This window comes from Podarcis gaigeae, assembly GCF_964106915.1.
Source record: "Podarcis gaigeae genome assembly, chromosome: 6".
Classification (NCBI taxonomy): Eukaryota; Metazoa; Chordata; class Lepidosauria; order Squamata; family Lacertidae; genus Podarcis; species Podarcis gaigeae.
The window spans coordinates 90,368,136-90,388,573 of NC_139682.1; the positions used below are offsets into that span (position 1 = coordinate 90,368,136).

Genomic DNA, 20,438 nt, shown 5'->3' on the forward strand with positions numbered 1-20,438 from the left:
AGTTAAAACTTTTTCTGGCTTTTTTAATTATACAGCCCTTAAAAGACTGTGTGAGTCCAGCGTGAAAAGAACATTACATCAGCAGCTGATAACATCGTCCACCGCCTGTTTCAGACAGTTACCGAAACCAAAATGTCTTCTACAGATCCTTATCAGCAAATTATGGTGAGTTGATTAGACTTTCTATTCCCAGTGTTCAGGATAAACTGCGGCTAATAACAATTGCATTAACTACCACAAATTATTTTAACGAGGCTTGCAATTTTAGGGATTGTGTGTATAAGCATTACGCACTGTTAAGTTTGGGTGAGCCGGGAAAAAACTTGATGTGAAAATATTTTAAGTGCACTGAGTAAGGGAAAAAATATTCCAGCTGGCCTCAATTCATGTATTTCTGAAGATAAGGGGATATAAACTCTGTAAAAAAACAACCGTAAACGCGAAAGCTGATATGTTTAGTAAGATAAATTCTGTACTAGTGTGTAACTAGGTAACTAAAACTTTAATTACAGATTAAACTGATTAGTTGAGGGGCTGAAAATAAGCAAAGACTTCAGGTTTTTGGCTTGCTGTTCACTTTTCAAGAAGACAGTCAGTGGCGTAGCGTGGGTTGTCAGCACCCGGGGCAAGGCAAGTAATTTGCACCCCCTAACCCGTGGAGCCAGGTAGGGGCAGAGAGCTGCGAGTGCGAGAACGCACCCCCCCAGATGTTGCGCCCGGTGCAGCCGGCCCCCCCTGCACCCCCCACGCTACGCCACTGAAGACAGTTCCCCCTCTGACAAATTACGCAAACTAGATGTGGAAGGCTTGTATTAAAAACTTGCGGATGACCTTCCTTCAAGCAAGAAGAACCAAAGGCAGAGGAAGCTGAAGGAGCTCAACCGCAAGAAATAGTTGATTTCAAGTTTTAGAGGTGTAAAATTTGTTGAAGCCATGGAAAAATACCTGTGCCTCAACTATGGGCATAGCCAGGAGATTTGTTAGGGAGGGGGCAGGCCTTTTGTTAGCTATGTATTTTTATTAATTTAGGGCGGGGGCAATTGCCCCTCCCTGCCCCCCTTTGGCTATGCCCATGGCCTCAACACAGGGGGGTGGGAGGATGATGTTTTTGGGGAAAACCAAAATATCCGCTAAACTTAGAATCATAGAATCATAGAATTGGAAGAGACCACAAAGACCATCGAGTCCATAACTTACTTATGAACCCTGCACCATAGCTGTCAATTTACAGATTTGAAAATAAGGGACCAGCAGCCTCGAAAATAAGGGATTAGCAGCCAAAATAAGGGATTTTGCTTAGTTTATACAGAAATCCGGCACGGATGAATCCATGCTGCTTTTGCTGCCACTGACTGTGTTTTGCAGGGGGTTGGACTAGATGATCATAAGGGTCTACAACTCCAACCAAAGAAGAGGGGCAGACAAAACTGATGAACAACGTCGAGATGGCAAAGCTTACAGGCAGAATTAGAAACCAGGAAGAGGACCTCTTTAATAAAGAATGGGGAAAGTTTATATTTTAGTTGAAAAGCTATTGTGAAGAGTAACATACATTGGTAGGATTGACAGAAAACTTGTAGTAAAAATTTGAACTACGGATGGACAAATGATTTATAAAAATAGAGTCATGAAAGGGATGCAGAGGGGGAAAGCATTACATTAAGATGCTGCTCTGGTTGGAGGGTATGCTAAGCAGCACGTTGGGGCTGCTGTCGTTCTGGCGCGAGGAGTTCCATCGGCCCTTCCCTGCCGGAGAGGGAGGGAGGGAGGGAGGGAGGGAGAGAGACTCTCGCCCACGCCACCTGCGAGCCTGGCATGAGGTGGTTGCAGCGCCACAGCTGCCACTGAAGCACTGCCCTTCTGTGTCCCTCCCCATCCTCTCCTCTTCCTCCTCCCTCAGGCTGCCTCCTCAGCCGCCGCCGCCGCCACTGCCACCTCAGGCTTCCCCATGCATCACGGCAGAAGTCTCGCAAGAGAGGGGCTGCCTGCCTGCCCGCCGCCACCTGTCTCCTCATGATGCGCCCCTGAGGGGGAAAAGGGAGAGACGGAGTCGCGGCAGCTCTTGCACTCTCTCTCTTTCTCTCTCTCTCTCTCTCTCTCTCTCTCTCTCTCTCTCTCTCTCGGCGGAGGACCCCGAGCCGCTGCTTCCCTCCCAAGCCGGGCGAGCATGAAACCCGGGAAATTTAAGGGACATCATCAATAAGGGACAGCAGCGGGAAACGGCACTGGGATAAGGGAGTTTCCCGCCAAATAAGGGACGGTTGACAGCTATGTCCTGCACCATTTTACTGTTTTAACTACTTAAGTGGGTTATTTTATTACTTGTTTGGAATATAAAATTGTACTACTTGGTATACAGTGGTACCTCGGATTAAGTACTTAATTATTTCTGGAGGTCCGTTCTTAACCTGAAACTGTTCTTAACCTGAAGCACCACTTTAGCTAATGGGGCCATGCCGCTGGAGCCCGATTTCTGTTCTTATCCTGAAGCAAAGTTCTTAACCTGAAGCACTATTTCTGGGTTAGCGGAGTCTGTAACCTGAAGCATATGTAACCTGAAGCGTATGTAACCCGAGGTACCACTGTACAGGCAAAATCGCACAAAGATAGAACACCCCAAGAATGACCACAGCCAGTGCTGAGTGGGACTTCCTCTCCTCATACAAGGTGGGTAGCTTTTTAAGCCCCCTTTGCCTTGCTTACCGGCTCTGGGAAAGTCATGCGAGGCCTCTGGAGAACCTCTCACAAGATCTTACAAGATTGCAGAAATCTTGCGAAATCTTGCAGGAGGTTCTGCAAAGGCGTCACATTATATTCCCAGAGCCCTGTAAACTAGACAGGGGCTTTAAAATATTCTTTCTGCACGTCACAGAAAGCTTTTTTCTGGAAAATGTCTCTTCCCCCACCCCCTAATTTTTCTGTGGCCTTTACAACTCTATATCGTTCAGACGTCATTTTACAGACTTGATCAGGAAACTCTGCTTAAGATTGGGAGGGAGGCCAGCTGAGTTAATTGGTCAAAAACCAATAAATAATTAGAAATTTAGCGGACAGTCCTTGAGTATCTAAGGCTCTCCCTCTGTCCTTTACTCAATGGGCTGGGCAATAGTAGTGCAAATCAACAATTGTTTATGGATTATTAATTTTTAGTTAAGGCAAAATGGTTCAGTTTGAGTTCTGTTTGCTTCGGTTCAAATCATTATGGACAAATGCATTTTAACTTTTTTACTGTGAAAATTAGTAATTGCACCCTTAAATGCAGGTGTACCTTTGCTGAAATTAACACGTGGGTTCTTATTCTCCGGAGAACTGTATGAAAATATTAGCTGTAGTATATCCAGATTCTCTGTAAATAGTTGGTAGCAGGAAAAGAAAGCAGCGTCTGTTCAGAGGTAGCTGCCGGATTATTCATCATAATGCTAAACTACTGGGGTGTTAAAAATACTTTTCTGTGCTTCCTTGAAGTGATCCTTTTATCATCTCTGTGGCTTTGGGTTTCCCTCCACATATAGTCACATCCTTTTTGGTGAGTCTGCTGCAAAGAGGCTGTAAAAGTGCGTATTTCACCACTCTGTGGCTTTACCAATGGCAGTCTAATGTGCGCATGTTTGTTTGTTTGTTTGTGAGTGAGGAATAGAGGACGAACATGATCATATTAGAGGGTTATCCTGTTGCAGGTTGTCACGTAGTAGTAATCCTGCGCAATGGCTTGCATCTTTTCTGTAAGAGGATGAGGTTAGCTACTCCTGCCACCTCCTGGATGAAAAGGGTCACTTGGCATATTTGAATATCTGAAAGATTTACAGTGTGCTCAAACATTTCCAATGACTTCCAGATCCAGCACTGTCTACTGTGCTGCAGAAGCAGCTTATTGTCTTATTCTTTTCTGAGGTTTTCTTTCAATCGAGTGGTAAATAAATGTTGTGAAATGAAACAAATAAGCAAATGACTGACGCCAGGTAGCCGGAGTCAGGATAAAAGGTAAAGTTAAAGGGACCCCTGACCATTAGGTCCAGTCGCAGATGACTCGGATTGCGGCGCTCATCTCGCTTTACTGGCCGAGGGAGCCGACGTACAGCTTCCGGGTCATGCGGCCAGCATGACTAAGCCGCTTCTGGCGAACCAGAGCAGCGCACGGAAACGACGTTTACCTTCCCGCTGGAGTGGTACCTATTTATCTACTTGCACTTTGATGTGCTTTCAAACTGCTAGGTTGGCAGGAGCAGGCGCTCACCCCATCGCGGGGATTTGAACCGCCAACCTTCTGTTGGCAAGCCCTAGGCTCTGTGGTTTAGACCACAGCGTCACCCGCGTCAGAATACCAAACACATAATACAAAATAGCTAAAGCTTTACATGGTAACAACAACCAACTACTATGAAATACAGTCCTGGTCACCACTGCCAAATAGCATTAAAAGGCAGAAATTTCAGTGAGTTCTGTTTTCATTATGGTCCCTCGCAGCTCCTTAGGCCTACATTTTGTTGCAAATGAAGCAAACCTCTGCAATTGTTTTAGAAATTGTCACACGCCCGATTTACAGCTGGGACATAAAAAGGATAGGAATCCTTTTTTTAAAAAAAAACAACCATCTTATTATCTGCATGCAAAGGGCTGATTTTACTACTACAGTTCGTGTTTTGTTAGCCCCAAAATGGAAAACAAGCAAAGTCCCAACTAAAGAAGAATGGCAACTTAGACTGATGGAATATGAGCAGCTTGCAGACCTAAGGTATAGAATAAGAGAACAAGAAGAACATACATTTAGAGAAGATTGGAAAAGGTTTATGGAATATATGGAGGAAAATTATGTATATCTGAAAACGTGGGCAGCGTTAAGATGAATTCAACAGTGTAAATAAGATTTGATGGATGTTATAATGGAATACTGAATGATTTAGTTTATATAAAATAATATGCAGGGATTTATGTTGTGCAAAATGAACCATGGAAAGAGAGGAAGGGAAGTCACTGATATTTTGAGGATGTTTAAGTGAATATTCTAAAATGTAAAACAGAAATTTAATAAAAATTATAACAAAAAAATGATTTTACCAATACCACCAATCCATCAGTTTAGCTGATAAATCAGCTCCTTTTGGCTCCTCCAACCCTCAGCTGTCACCTATTAGCAACTGTTCCAGTTGGCTGGAGTGAAGGGGAGAGAGAACTTTCGGGCCACTCAATTGGCTGCCTTGACAGACCAGCTCTGATTGGCTCCCTTTCTCCCTGCCTGTTTCCATTCAAGCTACTCATTATTAAAAACAAATGTAAGAATTGGTTTGCTTGTCATCCTCTTCCTTCTCCAGACCTTTTCCCTTTTGTGTTTTGTCTTTTAGGATGTGAGCCTGCAGTCAGGGATGTCTTAACTGTTACTGTCTAAGGAACACTGGGAACCTTTTTGGTTCTAGAGCAAAGCTTTTAACATTTTTAAAATACATAAATAAATGTAACCACTCTTATGCAAATATTTTTTTTTACAACGGTAGGTTTTCCTCACTCTGTGCATGCAGATGGGTGAGGCATAGTCTCCAAATCCATATACCGTATTTTTCGCTCTATAGGATGCACCCAACCATAGGATGCACCTTGTTTTAGAGGGGGAGAACAAGAAAAAAATCCCCCTCTCTGCTCAGTGCCCTTGCAGCGAAGTGGCAGGAGAAACGGAGCCCTTTCCATTTCTCCTCCCTCTTCGCTGAAGGGGCGCTGCGCAGCTCTCCCTCTCTGCTGAAGCTGGGAGACTCTTTCTCTCCCGGCTTCAGCAAAAGGAACCCGAACCCGAACCCTCCGGAGCACAGTGGGAGCTCCCGCTGCGCTTCGGAGGCTTCAGGCGGCTATCCCTGAAGCCTGGAGAGCGAGAGGGGTCGGTACGCACCGACCCCTCTTGCTCTCCAGGCTTCAGCTAAAGCAACACGAAAGCAGCGAAAGGAGCGCTCCCTCTGTGCTTCAGAGGCTTCATGTTGCTATCGCTGAAGCCAAGGAGCCTTCATTCTCTCCATAGGACGCACACACATTTCCCCTTAAATTTTGGAGGGGAAAACGTGCGTCCTATAGAGCGAAAAATACGGTAGGTTAGTGTGAGTAGAGAACCAGGATGGTGTATGGATAAATGAATGCAGGCTGGAAGAAAATGATGTTGTTTATGCACACTCAAACACTCCCCTTTCCTTTTGTGCAACAACTGCTATCTGGAAAGACTGGGGAGAAGATATTTTCAGTTCCAGAGTAATGTTGAGGTCTCTGAGTTTATCCTCTCTGAGTTTAATTATGTAGTATAGCTGTAGGAAAATTGACAGTTACCATTCAGCAGAACCTGTATTTATCTAAATCTTATTTGCAACAGAAGCATAAGCCTGCAGGACACATGCCACTGTAGGGGTGAATGGTTGCATTTTCCTCTGCCTAACCCTGGCATAAATGTGTGTGTGTTGGGTTTTTGTGTGTGATAGGATTGTGCTCTAACTCTGTCTTTTTTAAAAACAACAACATGTTTTTTATTTCCTAAGACAATAAATGGGAGTAACAGGATTAAATATTTATAGTAGACCAAAAGAATAAGCTTAAGATAAACAGGCTGAGAAAAAGGAAGCCTGTGCAGGAGGAAAAGTGATATGATTAAAACGAGAAGTAGAATGTTCATGGAAGGTTTGGATGACATATAAACATAGAAAGCTTATTCGGAGTGAGATGATTGATCCATGTTGTGTTCTTCTACTGAGCTATAGCCCTTCCCCTCATGAGTACACACCAGTCAGGAAGCTAGGCAAGAACTTTGAATCTTGAAGTCTTCCTGAAATCTAGATTGAGTGATATCTTCCATTGTTGTCAGTCAAGTGAAGTCTTGAGTACGTACAAAAGACTTCATAGATGAACTTATCAAATAGTACTGCATTTGATAAGTGAATGTTTTCAGAAGCAGGGAGAAGTAGTCATCAGCATCTCTTACACAGTTCCATGTTCGGTCTCAACAGAATACATTCTGGATTATTTGTATTACCTTTGTATGGTACCTGAAGTATGCAATGTCTTTTCTTCATCAAATTTAATATATAAACTGTCTCCTGTGGTAGTTCACACTGAATTCTGCCCATTATAGAAATGTTTATAGCTTCTGTTAGCTTGGTAATCTGACGTAGCAACACTTTCCAGACAGTCCATTTTGCAATGAGTTCCTTCTTTAGGATTTGAATGAGTGTTGTGATTTCTCACCCTATTAGCAGTTCTGTTGAGCTATAGTCAGCAGCTATTGATTGTATTGAGTTGTCACTTAAAATAGCAATATGTGGGCAATTCTCTCTGCCTTACAGTTTGTGCTTAGTGAGGGCTGGTGGTAATGTTACGATAATGAAGCAATGCAGCTGCAAAGTCCTAGCTTGAAGTGTAAACATGATGGGAATGTTGGGGCTGCTGTGGGAACAGAGGGGCAGTCATTTCACAGTGTGCAGCACCGGAATTACCTCAGAGTGTAATATGAGCTGTACAGGATGTACAGGAAGCTTTTGATCAACACTGCTGGAGTATGGAGAGAGCAGTCATGTTTTCTGTAACGCTGCAAAGACAGAAATAAAAGCATGTAAATATGTTTCTGTCTATCTCTTTCCCCTGCCTGGGGGGAGGCAGGAAAGAGGGGTGTGTTCTTCTCACGTTTGAGAAGAATCGCCGATCGAGACCTTGCCTGCGTCTGCTGGGGAATGCAGCCAGGGAGGTCAACAGGAATTCAAGCCGGGTGCCTGGACTGCTGCCAGCTTCTCGTGAGAAGGGCTTGAAATTCCAACAGGTAATGTGGCAAAAAGTTGTAAGATGTTCAGAATGGCTGAAATTCTACTGCCATAAGCTGGGTTGCATGGTTGGTCCAAGCTCTTCTGAAAAGCCGAAGTAATCAAATATGGATTAAGAACTTAATCCGTTCTGGAGGTCCGTTCTTAACCTGAAACCTGAAACCTGAAACTGAAGCACCAGTTTAGCTAATGGGGCCTCCTGCCGCCGCCGCACGATTTCTGTTCTCATCCTGAAGCAAAGTTCTTAACCCGAGGTACAATTTCTGGGTTAGTGGAGTCTGTAACCTGAAGCGTCTGTAACCCAAGGTACCACTGTATTCTTCAGTTGTGCAACAATGCTATGGCCAGTAATGTCAGGCAAGGGGAGTATCTCAGTACAGTGGAACCTCAGGATACAGACGCTTCAGGATACATACGCTTCAGGATACAGACTCCACTAACCCAGAAATAGTTTAAGAACTTTGCTTCAGGATGAGAACAGAAATCATGCTCCGGTGGTGCGGCGGCAGCAGGAGGCCCCATTAGCTAAAGTGGTGCTTCAGGTTAAGAACAGTTTCAGGTTAAGAACGGACCTCTGGAACGAATTAAGTACTTAACCCGAGGTACCACTGTACTCGAATAGTACGTAATCCACAAAAACCCAATAGTGCTGGGCTTACAGCTGCTAGCCTTTTCCAAAATTTATTGGTAAGGTGCAGTGATGAATGGTTCCTTTCCTTCTGATGTGTCAGCAAAATTATTTCTATCTTAATCATTGAAAAACAAGCAAACATCAGACCAAAGGCCCATCTACACAGGGTCAACACAGGATCGCCTCTGTTATCTACTGTATATGGTGTTTAACACTCAGAGAACTCTCAGCAGTTAGTGAGACAGGACTTGCCCTCACAGAGGCCATGTTGGTTCTCCCTCAGCAAGACTTGGGCTTATATGTGCTTGGTAATTCCACCTTCTACAATGCTTCCACCAGTTCTTCCAGAACGGGCGTTAAGTTAACCGGCCTATACTTTGCAGGATCCCCCCCTACCCCGGATCCCTTTTTAATAATTGGTGTTACATTGGCTGCCTTTCCCTGACAAATGACTCAGTAGTTTCTCTAGGCTTTTGAGCAATTTGATAGAAGTAGGGCCCTCTCATAAACCACATTCTTCTTCGGAGTTGTGTCAGAATTGGCCAGAACAGTCTCGCCTTACAGCTGTGCTTTTGGCCCTCTGCTCCTCTCTCCTGTTGGTCTTCAATATAAGGATAATAATCATAATGGCCTACCTTGGAAATTAGTTATAAGGAATGTATGTGTTCTGAATGGTCTATAAAGTGCTATTCGTGCATGCTAAGTAATCATTATACTTAATATATGCAAGTATATAACTACCATAAGTGTTTCTGAGGAGAGCCCAAAGAGAAGGGAGCACATAACCACCAGTGCCTGAAGGAGCCCATTGGTGGCCTGAGAAGACAGTTGGAGAAACCCCAGCCGCCATTTTCCCTGGGGCCATTCAAGACCTGGGTGCCTTGAGGGAAAGCAGTAGCCAGGGAGCTAGTGTCATAAGCCGCTGAAGGGCCAGCTTGGGAAAAAATTGTACCTTTTTTTGCTTGTGTTAATGCTTTGCATTGTAAACTGCCCTTGGTTGCCTTTGGTGCAGAAAGGCAATATATAAATGCCATTAATAACCAATTAATAAGTAATTGGGAGGGACGGGGGTGGCGCTGTGGGTTAAACCACAGAGCCTAGGGCTTGCCGATCAGAAGGTCGGTGGTTCGAATCCCCCCAACGGGGTGAGCTCCCGTTGCTCGATCCCTGCTCCTGCCAACCTACCAGTTCAAAAGCACGTCAAAGTGCAAGTAGATAAATAGGGACCGCTCCGGCGGGAAGGTAAACGGTGTTTCCGTGCGCTGCTCTGGTTCGCCAGATGCGGCTTAGTCATGCTGGCCACATGACCCGGAAGCTGTCTGCGGAGAAATGCCAGCTCCCTCGGCCTATAGAGCGAAATGAGCGTGCAACCCTAGAGGCTTAGTCATGCTGGCCACATGACTCGGAAGCTGTATGCCGGCTCCCTTGGCCAATAAAGCGAGATGAGCGCCGCAACCCCAGAGTCGGCCACGACTGGACCTAATGGTCAGGGGTCCCTTTACCTTTAATAAGTAATTATTTTATCCTTAGTTCTCTCTGTCCCTGTGCAAAGAAGGAAATGTGCTTTTGTGAAGGGAGCTGTTGAAACGAATCTTTCCCCCTTTCTTAAACGGCTCCTTAAGCTTTCTTGCTGCTCCCAAGGAAGTAGAAGGAAAATGGGGGTGCGGACATGATGCGTTCAGTTTCAGCACCATGACTTAGAATTCCTGTCACAGACACTGTAGGAACGGTCAGGGCGAACTCTGGGCTTTCCCAGTAGGCCTAGAAAGCTTTGGTTGGCTTTTACTAGGGAACGCTCTATCAATAGAGGTTTGGGAGGAATCATCCCTCCCTTCTTTGAAACTTTTTGTTTTGTTTTGCAAAGCACATTGTTTAGACAGGCCTTTGAGGTATGAATCTTCTCTTTTTAACCAAACAGTATTTATTGATCTGTTTAAAGACGTTTTCATGAATGAATGTGGCTTTATACTCACATGCTGTTTGTTTGTTTTTTTTGGAGCTTTTCTCCTGTCCTTCCTCCCCAAGGATACATTTGAACAAAAGTGCTGATTATATAAAGAGAAGCAAGATCATCGTGCTTTCCCTAAGGAAGCTTGCTGGCACCTTGTTAGCCACGCAGTACCTGCTGGTTAGAAGCAAAGGACCCTACACCCCGCCAGATATTTTTCGCTTCTGTTGATGGCATGAAGGAAGAAGAACCAACTTTCACTCCATGAAACGGGAGTGGGGACCTTTTTCAGCCTTGAAGTTGTGTTCCCTCATGTTCCCACCTAGTTCTGGGTGGACTCTTGAGGGCCAGATACAAAGACCTGGGGGGCTGTTTTCGGCCTGAGGTCTCCCCTCCCTGTTATAAAAGGTTCTCTGCCTACTTCCTGGAGAGGGTCATTACTTGCCCCAGGCAACGAAGCTAGTTAATAAACTAATATTCTGACAATAATGTCAAGTTAACCCTGCCATTGTATTGTTAAAACCCCACCTTGTTTATGGTGTTTGAGGTGCGTCAGCTGGGCAGATACCATCGGAAAACAGGAATTCCCGAGCAGCATTTCTTTTAATTTATTTGTTTTTTACCCTCATTATGTTTTCCTCTTATCAACCAGCTCCCCACTCCAATAAATCTGTTCCTAGACTAGCTGTTGAAAGGACAATAAAGTTGAGTGTCCTCAGTACGTTGGGGACAGCTACTCCACAAATGTGTAGGGTCTCCTAATTGCAGATTCAGTATGGTCCTACACAGTGCTGGATTTACGTATAAGCTAACAAGCTATAGCTTAGGGCCCCACTCTCTTGGCCCCCCCAAAAAAATTAAAGAAAAAAATAACAACTGGATGTACATTTCCAAAATATAAGATAAAAAACAAATAAAATAAAACCTACATACAGCAACAGTGTTTTGTGTTGTGTAGGCTCCTATGATGTATCACTGGTAATTATTTCACTATTAATAAACTTCTTCTTAATTGTATTTCAGTTCAACAATTACTTTGATAAAATACATATTTTGTTATGTGCAAATGGCTTTAGATACCTATTAGGTCCATAAGTTACCATATAGCATATATTCAACACAAAAAACAGCGGCAATTTGTTGTTGACAAAGGACAGCTGGACATATAAAGGGCCCCATTACCTTCAGTAGCTTAAAGGTAAAGGGACCCCTGACCATTAGGTCCAGTCGTGGCTGACTCTGGGGTTGCGGCGCTCATCTCGCTTTATTGGCCGAGGGAGCCGGCGTCCAGCTTCCGGGTCATGTGGCCAGCATGACTAAGCCACTTCTGGCGAACCAGAGTAGCGCACGGAAACGCCATTTACCTTCCCGCCGGAGCGGTACTTATTTATCTACTTGCCCTCTGATGTGCTTTCGAACTGCTAGGTTGGCAGGAGCAGGGACCGAGCAACAGGAGCTCACCCCGTCGTGGGGATTCGAACCGCCGACCTTCTGATTGGCAAGTCCTAGGCTCAGTGGTTTAGACCACAGTGCCAGCCGTGTCCCTTCAGTAGCTTAATCAAACTTAAATCCGGCCCTGGTCCTACAAAATTGCAGAATATATCTTGCCAGGGTCCAAGGAGGAACCTGGGGCTATTAGAAAGGAACCTGGTTGTTAAAGAACGCTGATGGCACAATACTGAACTTCACCCTCAGCTAAAACTCATAGTTGGGCTGATACAAGAATGCAACTCACTGTGTCAAAAGCCACTGAGAGAGGAGACCTGGAAGAGGCAACAGAAGTCAATTTCCCTTCCAGCCAATTTCCCTTCCAGCTGATGTCAAAAGCTGCCTTGATTGCACAGCCAAACTGGAAGGTGATTTGGGGTAAAGCAGAGAGTCTGGCCTAACAGGTTAGGGCAAAACGTTGGGGTACTACATCACAGAACACAGTGTTACTGGTGGCGTCAATAAAGCTGCCTGTCTTGATAGGAAAGGACATTTGCATGGTCCTGGCAAGCCGTTGTGTGGCTTAGCATGGGGTCTGAGCCAGGCCAGTGTGGAAAGGATCCTGTGAAGTTAGAAAGTTGGAAAACAACTGCTCTAGTATATGCAAGTATCCTGAATGTAAACCCATTTCCACATGCACATAGGCATACGGTATGCCTTCTGCAATATAGTATTTAGGTATAATTGTACCTTTCCCGTAGGAGGGAATTACAAGGACAGGGTAAAGTTAAAGGCATCTATAAAACAACTCTGGGCTTCCTCAGCCCCTGCTGTGTTTTTTGATGACTAACGAAATGTCTGTGCAATACCAGTGCTTAGAGGGGAGGAGTGTTGAATTCATTGACGCTAAAAATTAAAAACACAAAGGTGTGGTGGAGAGGGGAACGAGCAGTTGTGTAGGAGTAGTTCTAGTCGGTTACGCTCAATGTAGTCTCAATGTTCAGTAAAGCTGAAGACTTCTGATTCAGGATGCTGTGTCTTCCAGTGGGTGCTTCATTTGCTTTTGGGAAAACAAACTTGGGGAGTGTCTTAGACAAGTTGAAAATGGGTTGGAGAGGGTTGTTTGATTTATGCGCTCTGTGGCCTTCCATTTCCTTCCTAATATCAGCTGTTGTTTTGGCATGCAGGTGGAACACCAGTATTCGCACATCTTTAGCGTGACAATTAAGCAAGCCAAGAATGTCACCAAAGGGTCTTTTGGCGACATGCGTAAGTATCACTTCAGCTTTGTTCCTATTGCTCTGTGGGATATTTTGGTGTGTGCATGCGCTCCAAGTTACACGTGCTGGGTTCTTCCCGTATGAGAGGGGTCTAATCTTAAACTTGCTACTTTTATCTGGCTTTTAAATTGTAATCAGTCAGTTAGAATCAATGACTAAGGTAATGCGGGTTCCTTAAACAGCATTTTTGTTGACTGTATTATTATTTTTTTAATGATAAGCTTACTTGTTATTTTACACTTCCCAGTACAGTGGTATCTTGGGTTAAGAATTTAATTCGTTCTGGAGGACTGTACTTAACCTGAACTGTTCTTAACCTGAAGCACCACTTTAGCTAATGAGGCCTCCTGCTGCCACTGTGCCACTGCTGCACAATTTCTGTTCTCATCCTGAAGCAAAGTTCTTAACCCGAGGTAATATTTCTGGGTTAGCAGAGTCTGTAACCTGAAGCGTATGTAACCTGAAGCGTATGTAACCCGAGGTATCACTGTAGCAGCAAAGTCAATGAGTGTGTTTCAGTGGCGTAGCGTGGATTGTCAGCACCTGGGGCAAGGCAAGTAATTTGCACCCTCTAACCCGTGGATTTGCGCCCCCAACCCGTGGATTTGTGCCCCCTAACCCTAACCCCCAGAAGTTGCACCCAGTGCGGCTGGCCCCCCCATGCACTCCCCACGCTACGCCACTGGTGTGTTTGCTTCCTTTACTCTTCTTAGACTGACTTAGAATTCAGCAATTCACTTACTGAAACTTAGAGGTTAGCTGTGGTCAAGAAAGGGGTGTGTGCAAATTCTGCTGAGTCCTTATGGCAAAACAGAAAGTAAAGCCCAAAGTGTGCTTTTTGTTTGAAAGGCAATCTAGTATGAGCTCTTAGAATAGGGGTGACCACTGCTCATCCTCTCGGATGTTTCAGGCTACAATTCCCATCACCCTTGACTATTGGCCATACTGACTTGGACTGGTGACAGTTGTGGCCAACGACATCTGCTATATCCCCCCTTTAGAAATTAATGTGTGATCATTTAATGCATCAGTGTGCTTCTCTGTCCTGTGCATTCTCACCCTTGCTCAACAATACCAGGGACTGAAGTTTTGAAATTTTGGCACGTTGCTTAACTTTACTACTGATGAATTTTCACAGTAATTGTGTGCATAGGAAACCCTGTGCTTGTGTTTGTTGTTGTTAGTTTCTGAACTATTTTTCCTTCCTTCCCTGCATATATGAATATATGTTTTTTTGGAATTTTGGAATTGGCAGAGCCAGAGGTTTATGCAATACTTTGGGTTTCGGTGGCAAACGCTGTCTCATATTCCTTCGAATGAAACTAATTGCTTGTGAATGGCAACATATTCATATGTCACAAAGCACTGTGGGGCAGTCTCACGTGGTGAGAGAGAGTCTCTTGCCCTACAGATTGCACAGAGGGGCAAGTTTGTTTCTCATATCGGTACAGTAGTTGATAATCTCGGGACTTTATTGATGATTGTGAAGGAGGCCAGTGATACTGTTCCAAGGAAGTGTTGAGGGCAACCTTTGATGACACATTTTGCAAAAAAAAATTCTGCAAAGAGAAAAAAGTAGTCATCTAAAGATCCTTGAGAGTTGCCATTACGTCTTGGCTACCTGCTGAAGTGAAGTTGCTGCTCACCTACAAATATTTGCAGATGTAACTGGAGTCTCACCAACCTCAAAAGCTGGATTAGTAAATTTTGTGCAAGATGATAACTATGATGAAAAGTGATATCTTTATAAGTCCTGTAGGTACTTATTATAAAGGTAAGAAACTAGGGTGGGTATGTTTGAAAGCTTCTCCCTGGCTTTTTTGCCTTGACTGGTTCTCCCTGGCTCTTTTGCCTTGACTGGTTACTGGTATCACCTGCTGGTGATGGGATGCGGGTGGCGCTGTGGTCTAAAGCACTGAGCTTGGGCTTGCCGATCAGAAGGTTGGCGGTTCGAATCCCTGTGACAGGGTGAGCTTCTGTTGCTCTGTCCCAGCTCCTGCCAACCTAGCAACTGGAAGGCACACCAGTGCAAATAGATAAATAGGTACTGCTGTGGCGGGAAGGTAAATGGCATTTCTGTGAGCTCTGGTTTCTGACATGGTGTTCTGTTGCACCAGAAGCAGTTTAGTCATGCTGGCCACATGACCAGCAAAGCTGTCTGTATACAAAAACCAGCTCCTTCAGCCTGAAAGCAAGATGAGCGCTGCAATCTCATAGTCATCTTTGACTGGACTTAACTGTCCAGGGTTCGTTTACCTTTACCATTACCTATCACCTGCTGGAAAACCCTGGGAAGAAGGAGGTGGAGAATGCTGGAAACATTTGGCCTGTCTCAGGCTCCTTGTTCGCTAGCCTTATATACTACCAAGGCCTGTTGGACTGCCCCGACAGGGTGACCTCAGAGGGTGGACATTTTTGGGTCACTGCTTTTGCCATTTTTGGGAGAATGGTTCACTCCTGAGAGGGAAACAGGAATGGCAGACTGTCAGGTGTGTATTTCCAACTCAGTGAGAGGGGGAGTCCTGAGGGGGCCGTCACTTGGTTGAGATCATAGACGTGGTTACACACTTGAATAAGTGGAAAGCCATTGATTCCCCTGTTGCCTGGGGGATCCCAGCCATGTCAGAGCCCGACCAGCCAATCCACTGGCCGGGGGGGGCGGTGCATGGCTGGGACCATTTAACTGGAGGTGCGAGCCGGAGGGCTTTCTCTTTGGCTCACTTCCTCAATCACCCTCCCTCCATATTTTGCAGGTTTAGGCACTGGCTTTGCTATGGACCTTGGTTGGTCGCCGTTGAGGGGCCTGGCAGGGATTTTGGCCATTTGGTTTTCGCCTACCGCGTAGCAATCCTCACAACTTTCTTAGGGTTGTGGTGGGGGAGGGAAGGTGTGGCCATCACCTGCCCCTCCAAGCTTAAGGGTATTCCGTTAAAGGAATCCAGGGGTGTTGATCTTGTCCAAAGCCCGGGTTGGGGGCTAGGGCCATGGCATGACCCCGATGGGAATACCAGGGGGAGCATTGACAGGGCTTCCCCTTCCTGTGGTTTACCCTTACCAGACTTCCTGCGCATCGGGCAGGAGTCAGATATAGTCGGGTCCATTCAGGGCCTAAGCCAATACTGCTCACATTCTGCAATCAATAAAGCTGTGGCCAAATTTGCCCAATAACATTAACCTAATATCTGTGTCTTTGTGTGTGTTATTTCTCAACGAGGGGGTGGCTTCGGGGTCTTGACACACAACTCCTGCAGCCAAGCTGGTGCCAAACACGTTGCTCTATTTCACTCCTGGAGGCAACATTCCATTGTCTATCGAGACAGATGAATACCAACAACAACTACTGTTGTGAAATGGTCTGCCTGCTAAAATATGCATTGACATCCTACCAGCTTCTCAGATGAGCATTCCTTTGATCTCCTGACCTGAACCTCCTGCTTTAATTGCCGTATTAGCAATTATGATTTTTGAACTCTTTTAATAGGCTTGTTTTATTGGAGGTTTAGCTTAATGTTTTGATGGACTTGTTTTATTGCGTATTTTAATTATGTGTGTTTATATATATATATATATATAGGTAATTGGTTTTATATTTCTAAATCACTTAGAAGACACGTTGGCAATTAAGCGGTATATTAAGTAAATAACACCTGTTATTAAAAGGCCAGTGTGGCTGTGCCCTCAGGAGGGTTCTGGCTGGGAAAGAAAAGGCTGCAGCAGATCTGGAGCCAAGGGAGCCAGGTTTCTTCTTCCTCTGGCAGTGAAGATGCAGGGAGGTCCTCCATGTGGGGTTTCCCCAGCTTTCCGATGGCAGCTTTTATCTGTGCACCATTTTGCATATACATGCTGCCCCTGGAGTGGAACCTTTGCATGAAAGGTGCCTGCACAGCAGGTGACGCTGTGGTCTAAACCACTGAGCCTCTTGGGTTTGCCGATCAGAAGATCAGCGGTTTGAATCCCCGCGACGGGGTGAGCTCCTGTTGCTCTGTCCCAGCTCCTGCCAACCTAGCAGTTTGAAAGCACACCAGTGCAAGTAGATAAATAGGTACCACTGTGGTGGGAAGGTAAATGGCACTTCCATGTGCTCTGGTTTCCATCACGGTGTCCCGTTGCACCAGAAGCGGTTCAGTCCTGCTGGCCACATGACCTGGAAAGCTGTCTGTGGACAAATGCTGGCTCCCTCGGCCTGAAAGCGAGATGAGCGCCACAACCCCATATTCGCCTTTGACTGGACATAACCGTCCAGGGGTCCTTTACCTTTACTGCACTTGTTTCACATATTTTATTGATGTGATGTGCTACTGTAGGAGCAAAGTGAGGGCTCTGAGCAAGCAAAATATTTGACATTAAGTCTACTCTTTCCGTGCCAGCGTGTTCTGGCCCTTTCACTGGCAGTGGTGATCAGGCAACACTGCATTCTATGCTTCAAATCCTGTTAGTGTAGGGCCATTGTGGGAGGTGTATTGAAGATGCACCAATGTAAGGACTTCTGCCAAATTTTAGCTCTCCCTAGCCAGCACCCTTGGGCACAGGGCTGTGGCCTTAACTCGATTTGTGCAAAATAGCATCTGTTCAGCCCAGGGTTTCATATGTCTGTGCAGAAGAAACACACAAACGGAAGTGCAGTTGGTGAAGATTCCATTGAGTGCAATTGGCTGTTCTATTTACCTCCATGTTTTTGAAGAGTCTGTTACTGATTCCTGCGTGTCTTTGTTTTATTTCAGTGGACACTCCTGACCCCTATGTGGAACTGTTCATCCCAACAGCCCCAGATAGCAGAAAGAGAACGACACACATCAACAACAACGTGAACCCCGAGTGGAACGAAACCTTCGAAATAATTTTGGACCCCAAGCAGGAAAATGTTTTGGAGGTACCAGCACACATTATATTGGCCCCGGGGGTCATATGTGCAGGGCTGCTTATATCTTTTGCTGGTTTGTTCCAAAGATATTTAAACTTACCTCAGGAAAACTGTAGTATTCAGAATAATTTATACAAGTTTGCATTCTTTTAAGTCTATTCATCTTTCTTGCTGAATTTGCAAAATGGTGACCGGAAGCATGGTTTGACAAAGGGAGGAAGAATGTAGCATTGGCAACGTGTTTGCAAAACCCTCAAGCTTCCAGTCCACAGTGTTCTAGGTATGAATTTCCTGAGTTTACAAGGGACTGAAGAAGGACATTGCTACAGGCTGGGGAGTTCAGCAAAAAGTGAGCAAAAATATTACTACATTAAGACATTTCCTACAGAGACGGTACACCTATGTTTGCAGTGTAGTGGGTAATGCTGTGGTCTAAAGCACAGAGCCTCTTGGGCTTGCCGATCAGAAGGTCGGCAGTTCAAATCCCTGCGGCTGGGTGAGCTCCCGTTGCTCTGTCCCAGCTCCTGCCAACCTAGCAGTCCAAAAGCACACCAGTACAAGTAGATAACTAGGTACTACTGTGGCTGGAAGGTAAACGGTACTTCTGTGTGCTCTGGTTTCCATCACGGTGTCCCGTTGCGCCAGAAGCGGTTCAGTCATGCTGGCCTCATGACCCAGAAAGCTGTCTGTGGACAAACACCGGCTCCCTCGCCCTGAAAGCGAGATGAGTGACGCAATCCCATAGTCGCTTTTGGCAGAACTTAACCATCCAGGAGTCCTTTACCTTTTTACATCAGGTTACAGGTGAGAGCTCACATAATGGAACTCTTCCCCCAAAAGATAGCTTCATGTGGGAAATGAATACATCAAGCTAGGCTTGAACTCTTCCCCTTTACATTGAGTTTTCTATGGTCAGGGAGTTAATTTGTTTGGAGGAACATGTGAATCCCGACCAGCAGTCTGAAGTGATATAGCCCAGCCAGGAGTCCCCCACCTTGGTGAGATCTGGCTCACTCAGTATGAGAAGAGAGAGCAACCTGTGGGCTTCTTGAGAGGTTTGGAGAAGAGAAGGTCATTTGAGGACCTGCCCTGCGCAACTAAGTCTCTCACGACCTCGTTTCCCATTTGTAGAATGGCTTTAATGGCAGGGTAAATAAGATAAGAGGGACGCGGGTAGCGCTGTGGGTAAAACCTCAGCGCCTAGGACTTGCCAATCGTCAGGGCGGCGGTTTGAATCCCCGCGGCGCGGTGCGCTCCCGTTGCTCGGTCCCAGCGCCTGCCAACCTAGCAGTTCGAAAGCACCCTCGGGTGCAAGTAGATAAATAGGGACCGTTTACTAGCGGGAAGGTAAACGGCGTTTCCGTGTGTGGTTCTGGCTCGCCAGATGCAGCTTGTCACGCTGGCCACGTGACCCGGAAGTGTCTCCGGACAGCGCTGGCCCCCGGCCTCTTAAGCGAGATGGGCGCGCAACCCCAGAGTCGGACACGACTGGCCTGTACGGGGAGGGGTACCTTTACCTTTAAATGAGATAAGGAAACTTTGTGAGGCAAAGCTTTCATATCTCAACAGAACTGAGCCTTTGAATTTTTTTTTTTTTTAATGCTGCAACTGGAACAAACAAAACAAGAGTAAAGAAATGAGCAACTCTGAGATCATAATTGAGTGTTGTTCTCTTCCCTCAACGCTGTGTAACCACATCCATTCACCACATTATCTAGGACATTATGAGTAGTAGCAAGGGGCCTACTGATGTTTGTGATAGAAGGAAATCCAATACTCTCATGCATGGTATATGTGTGCTAAGCTTAAATGAGTATATCTGTTCCAAATTGGGGCTTTCATTCCAGCAACATCCTCTTTTACTTCTCTTTATGCTGTTCTTAGTACGCATTATGTGAACTTCCCTTATTCTCGGAGGCAGAAAAAAATATCGAAAGGAATTTTCTTAAGGGGCTAGCTAGTTCGCTCATTTCTGTTGCTATAACTAGGGTGAATTGAAATAATTCCCCACTGGGCAGCTTTAAAAAGGAACATTGAGAAACCTGCTTTTATTGTAATAGATTTAATAATTTAAATTGACATGCTCAGCTGCTTGTGGAAACACATGACGAAAATTCTGAAAGCTAACACTAAAGAACCAATAATGTTGTGTAGGCTGGATAAGAGTGTTTATCTGACAGTAATGCAGTGCCATTTGCAAAAGTGCTTTCCCTTTACATTTCTATAATGTACACAGTATTAAATTTAGTTTGTAATTCAGTCCTTAGAAATGTATCATTGTGGAGGCCTACCCTTCTCTGCTTAAATTCTATTTTTCAAGTAAATTTGTTAACCAATGTTGTTAGTTTGACAAATGAAACAATGACACCCATGAACTAGCTAGTAATGGGGGAAATGCAAAGCTGGGGAAATTTGAAATAAGGATTCAAAGAGATGGAAACGCTCCATTCTGAGCTGGGCCCAGACCCTTCTGAATTTGGTCCAGCTGGAAATGGGCTTTGCCAGCCATTCC

General features: G+C 45.2%; 1 protein-coding gene across 1 annotated transcript in view; it reads left to right on the forward strand.

Annotated features, from left to right (window-relative positions):
* Positions 1 to 20,438, forward strand: part of PLA2G4A (phospholipase A2 group IVA) — an 87,551-nt gene that overhangs the window by 33,090 nt on the left and 34,023 nt on the right. The window contains exons 2-4 of the mRNA XM_083743855.1: positions 36 to 165; positions 12,973 to 13,054; positions 17,787 to 17,935. Coding sequence (XP_083599981.1) covers positions 133 to 165; positions 12,973 to 13,054; positions 17,787 to 17,935 — 264 coding nt within the window. The 5' untranslated portion in view covers positions 36 to 132. The remainder of the gene's footprint in view (positions 1 to 35; positions 166 to 12,972; positions 13,055 to 17,786; positions 17,936 to 20,438) is intronic.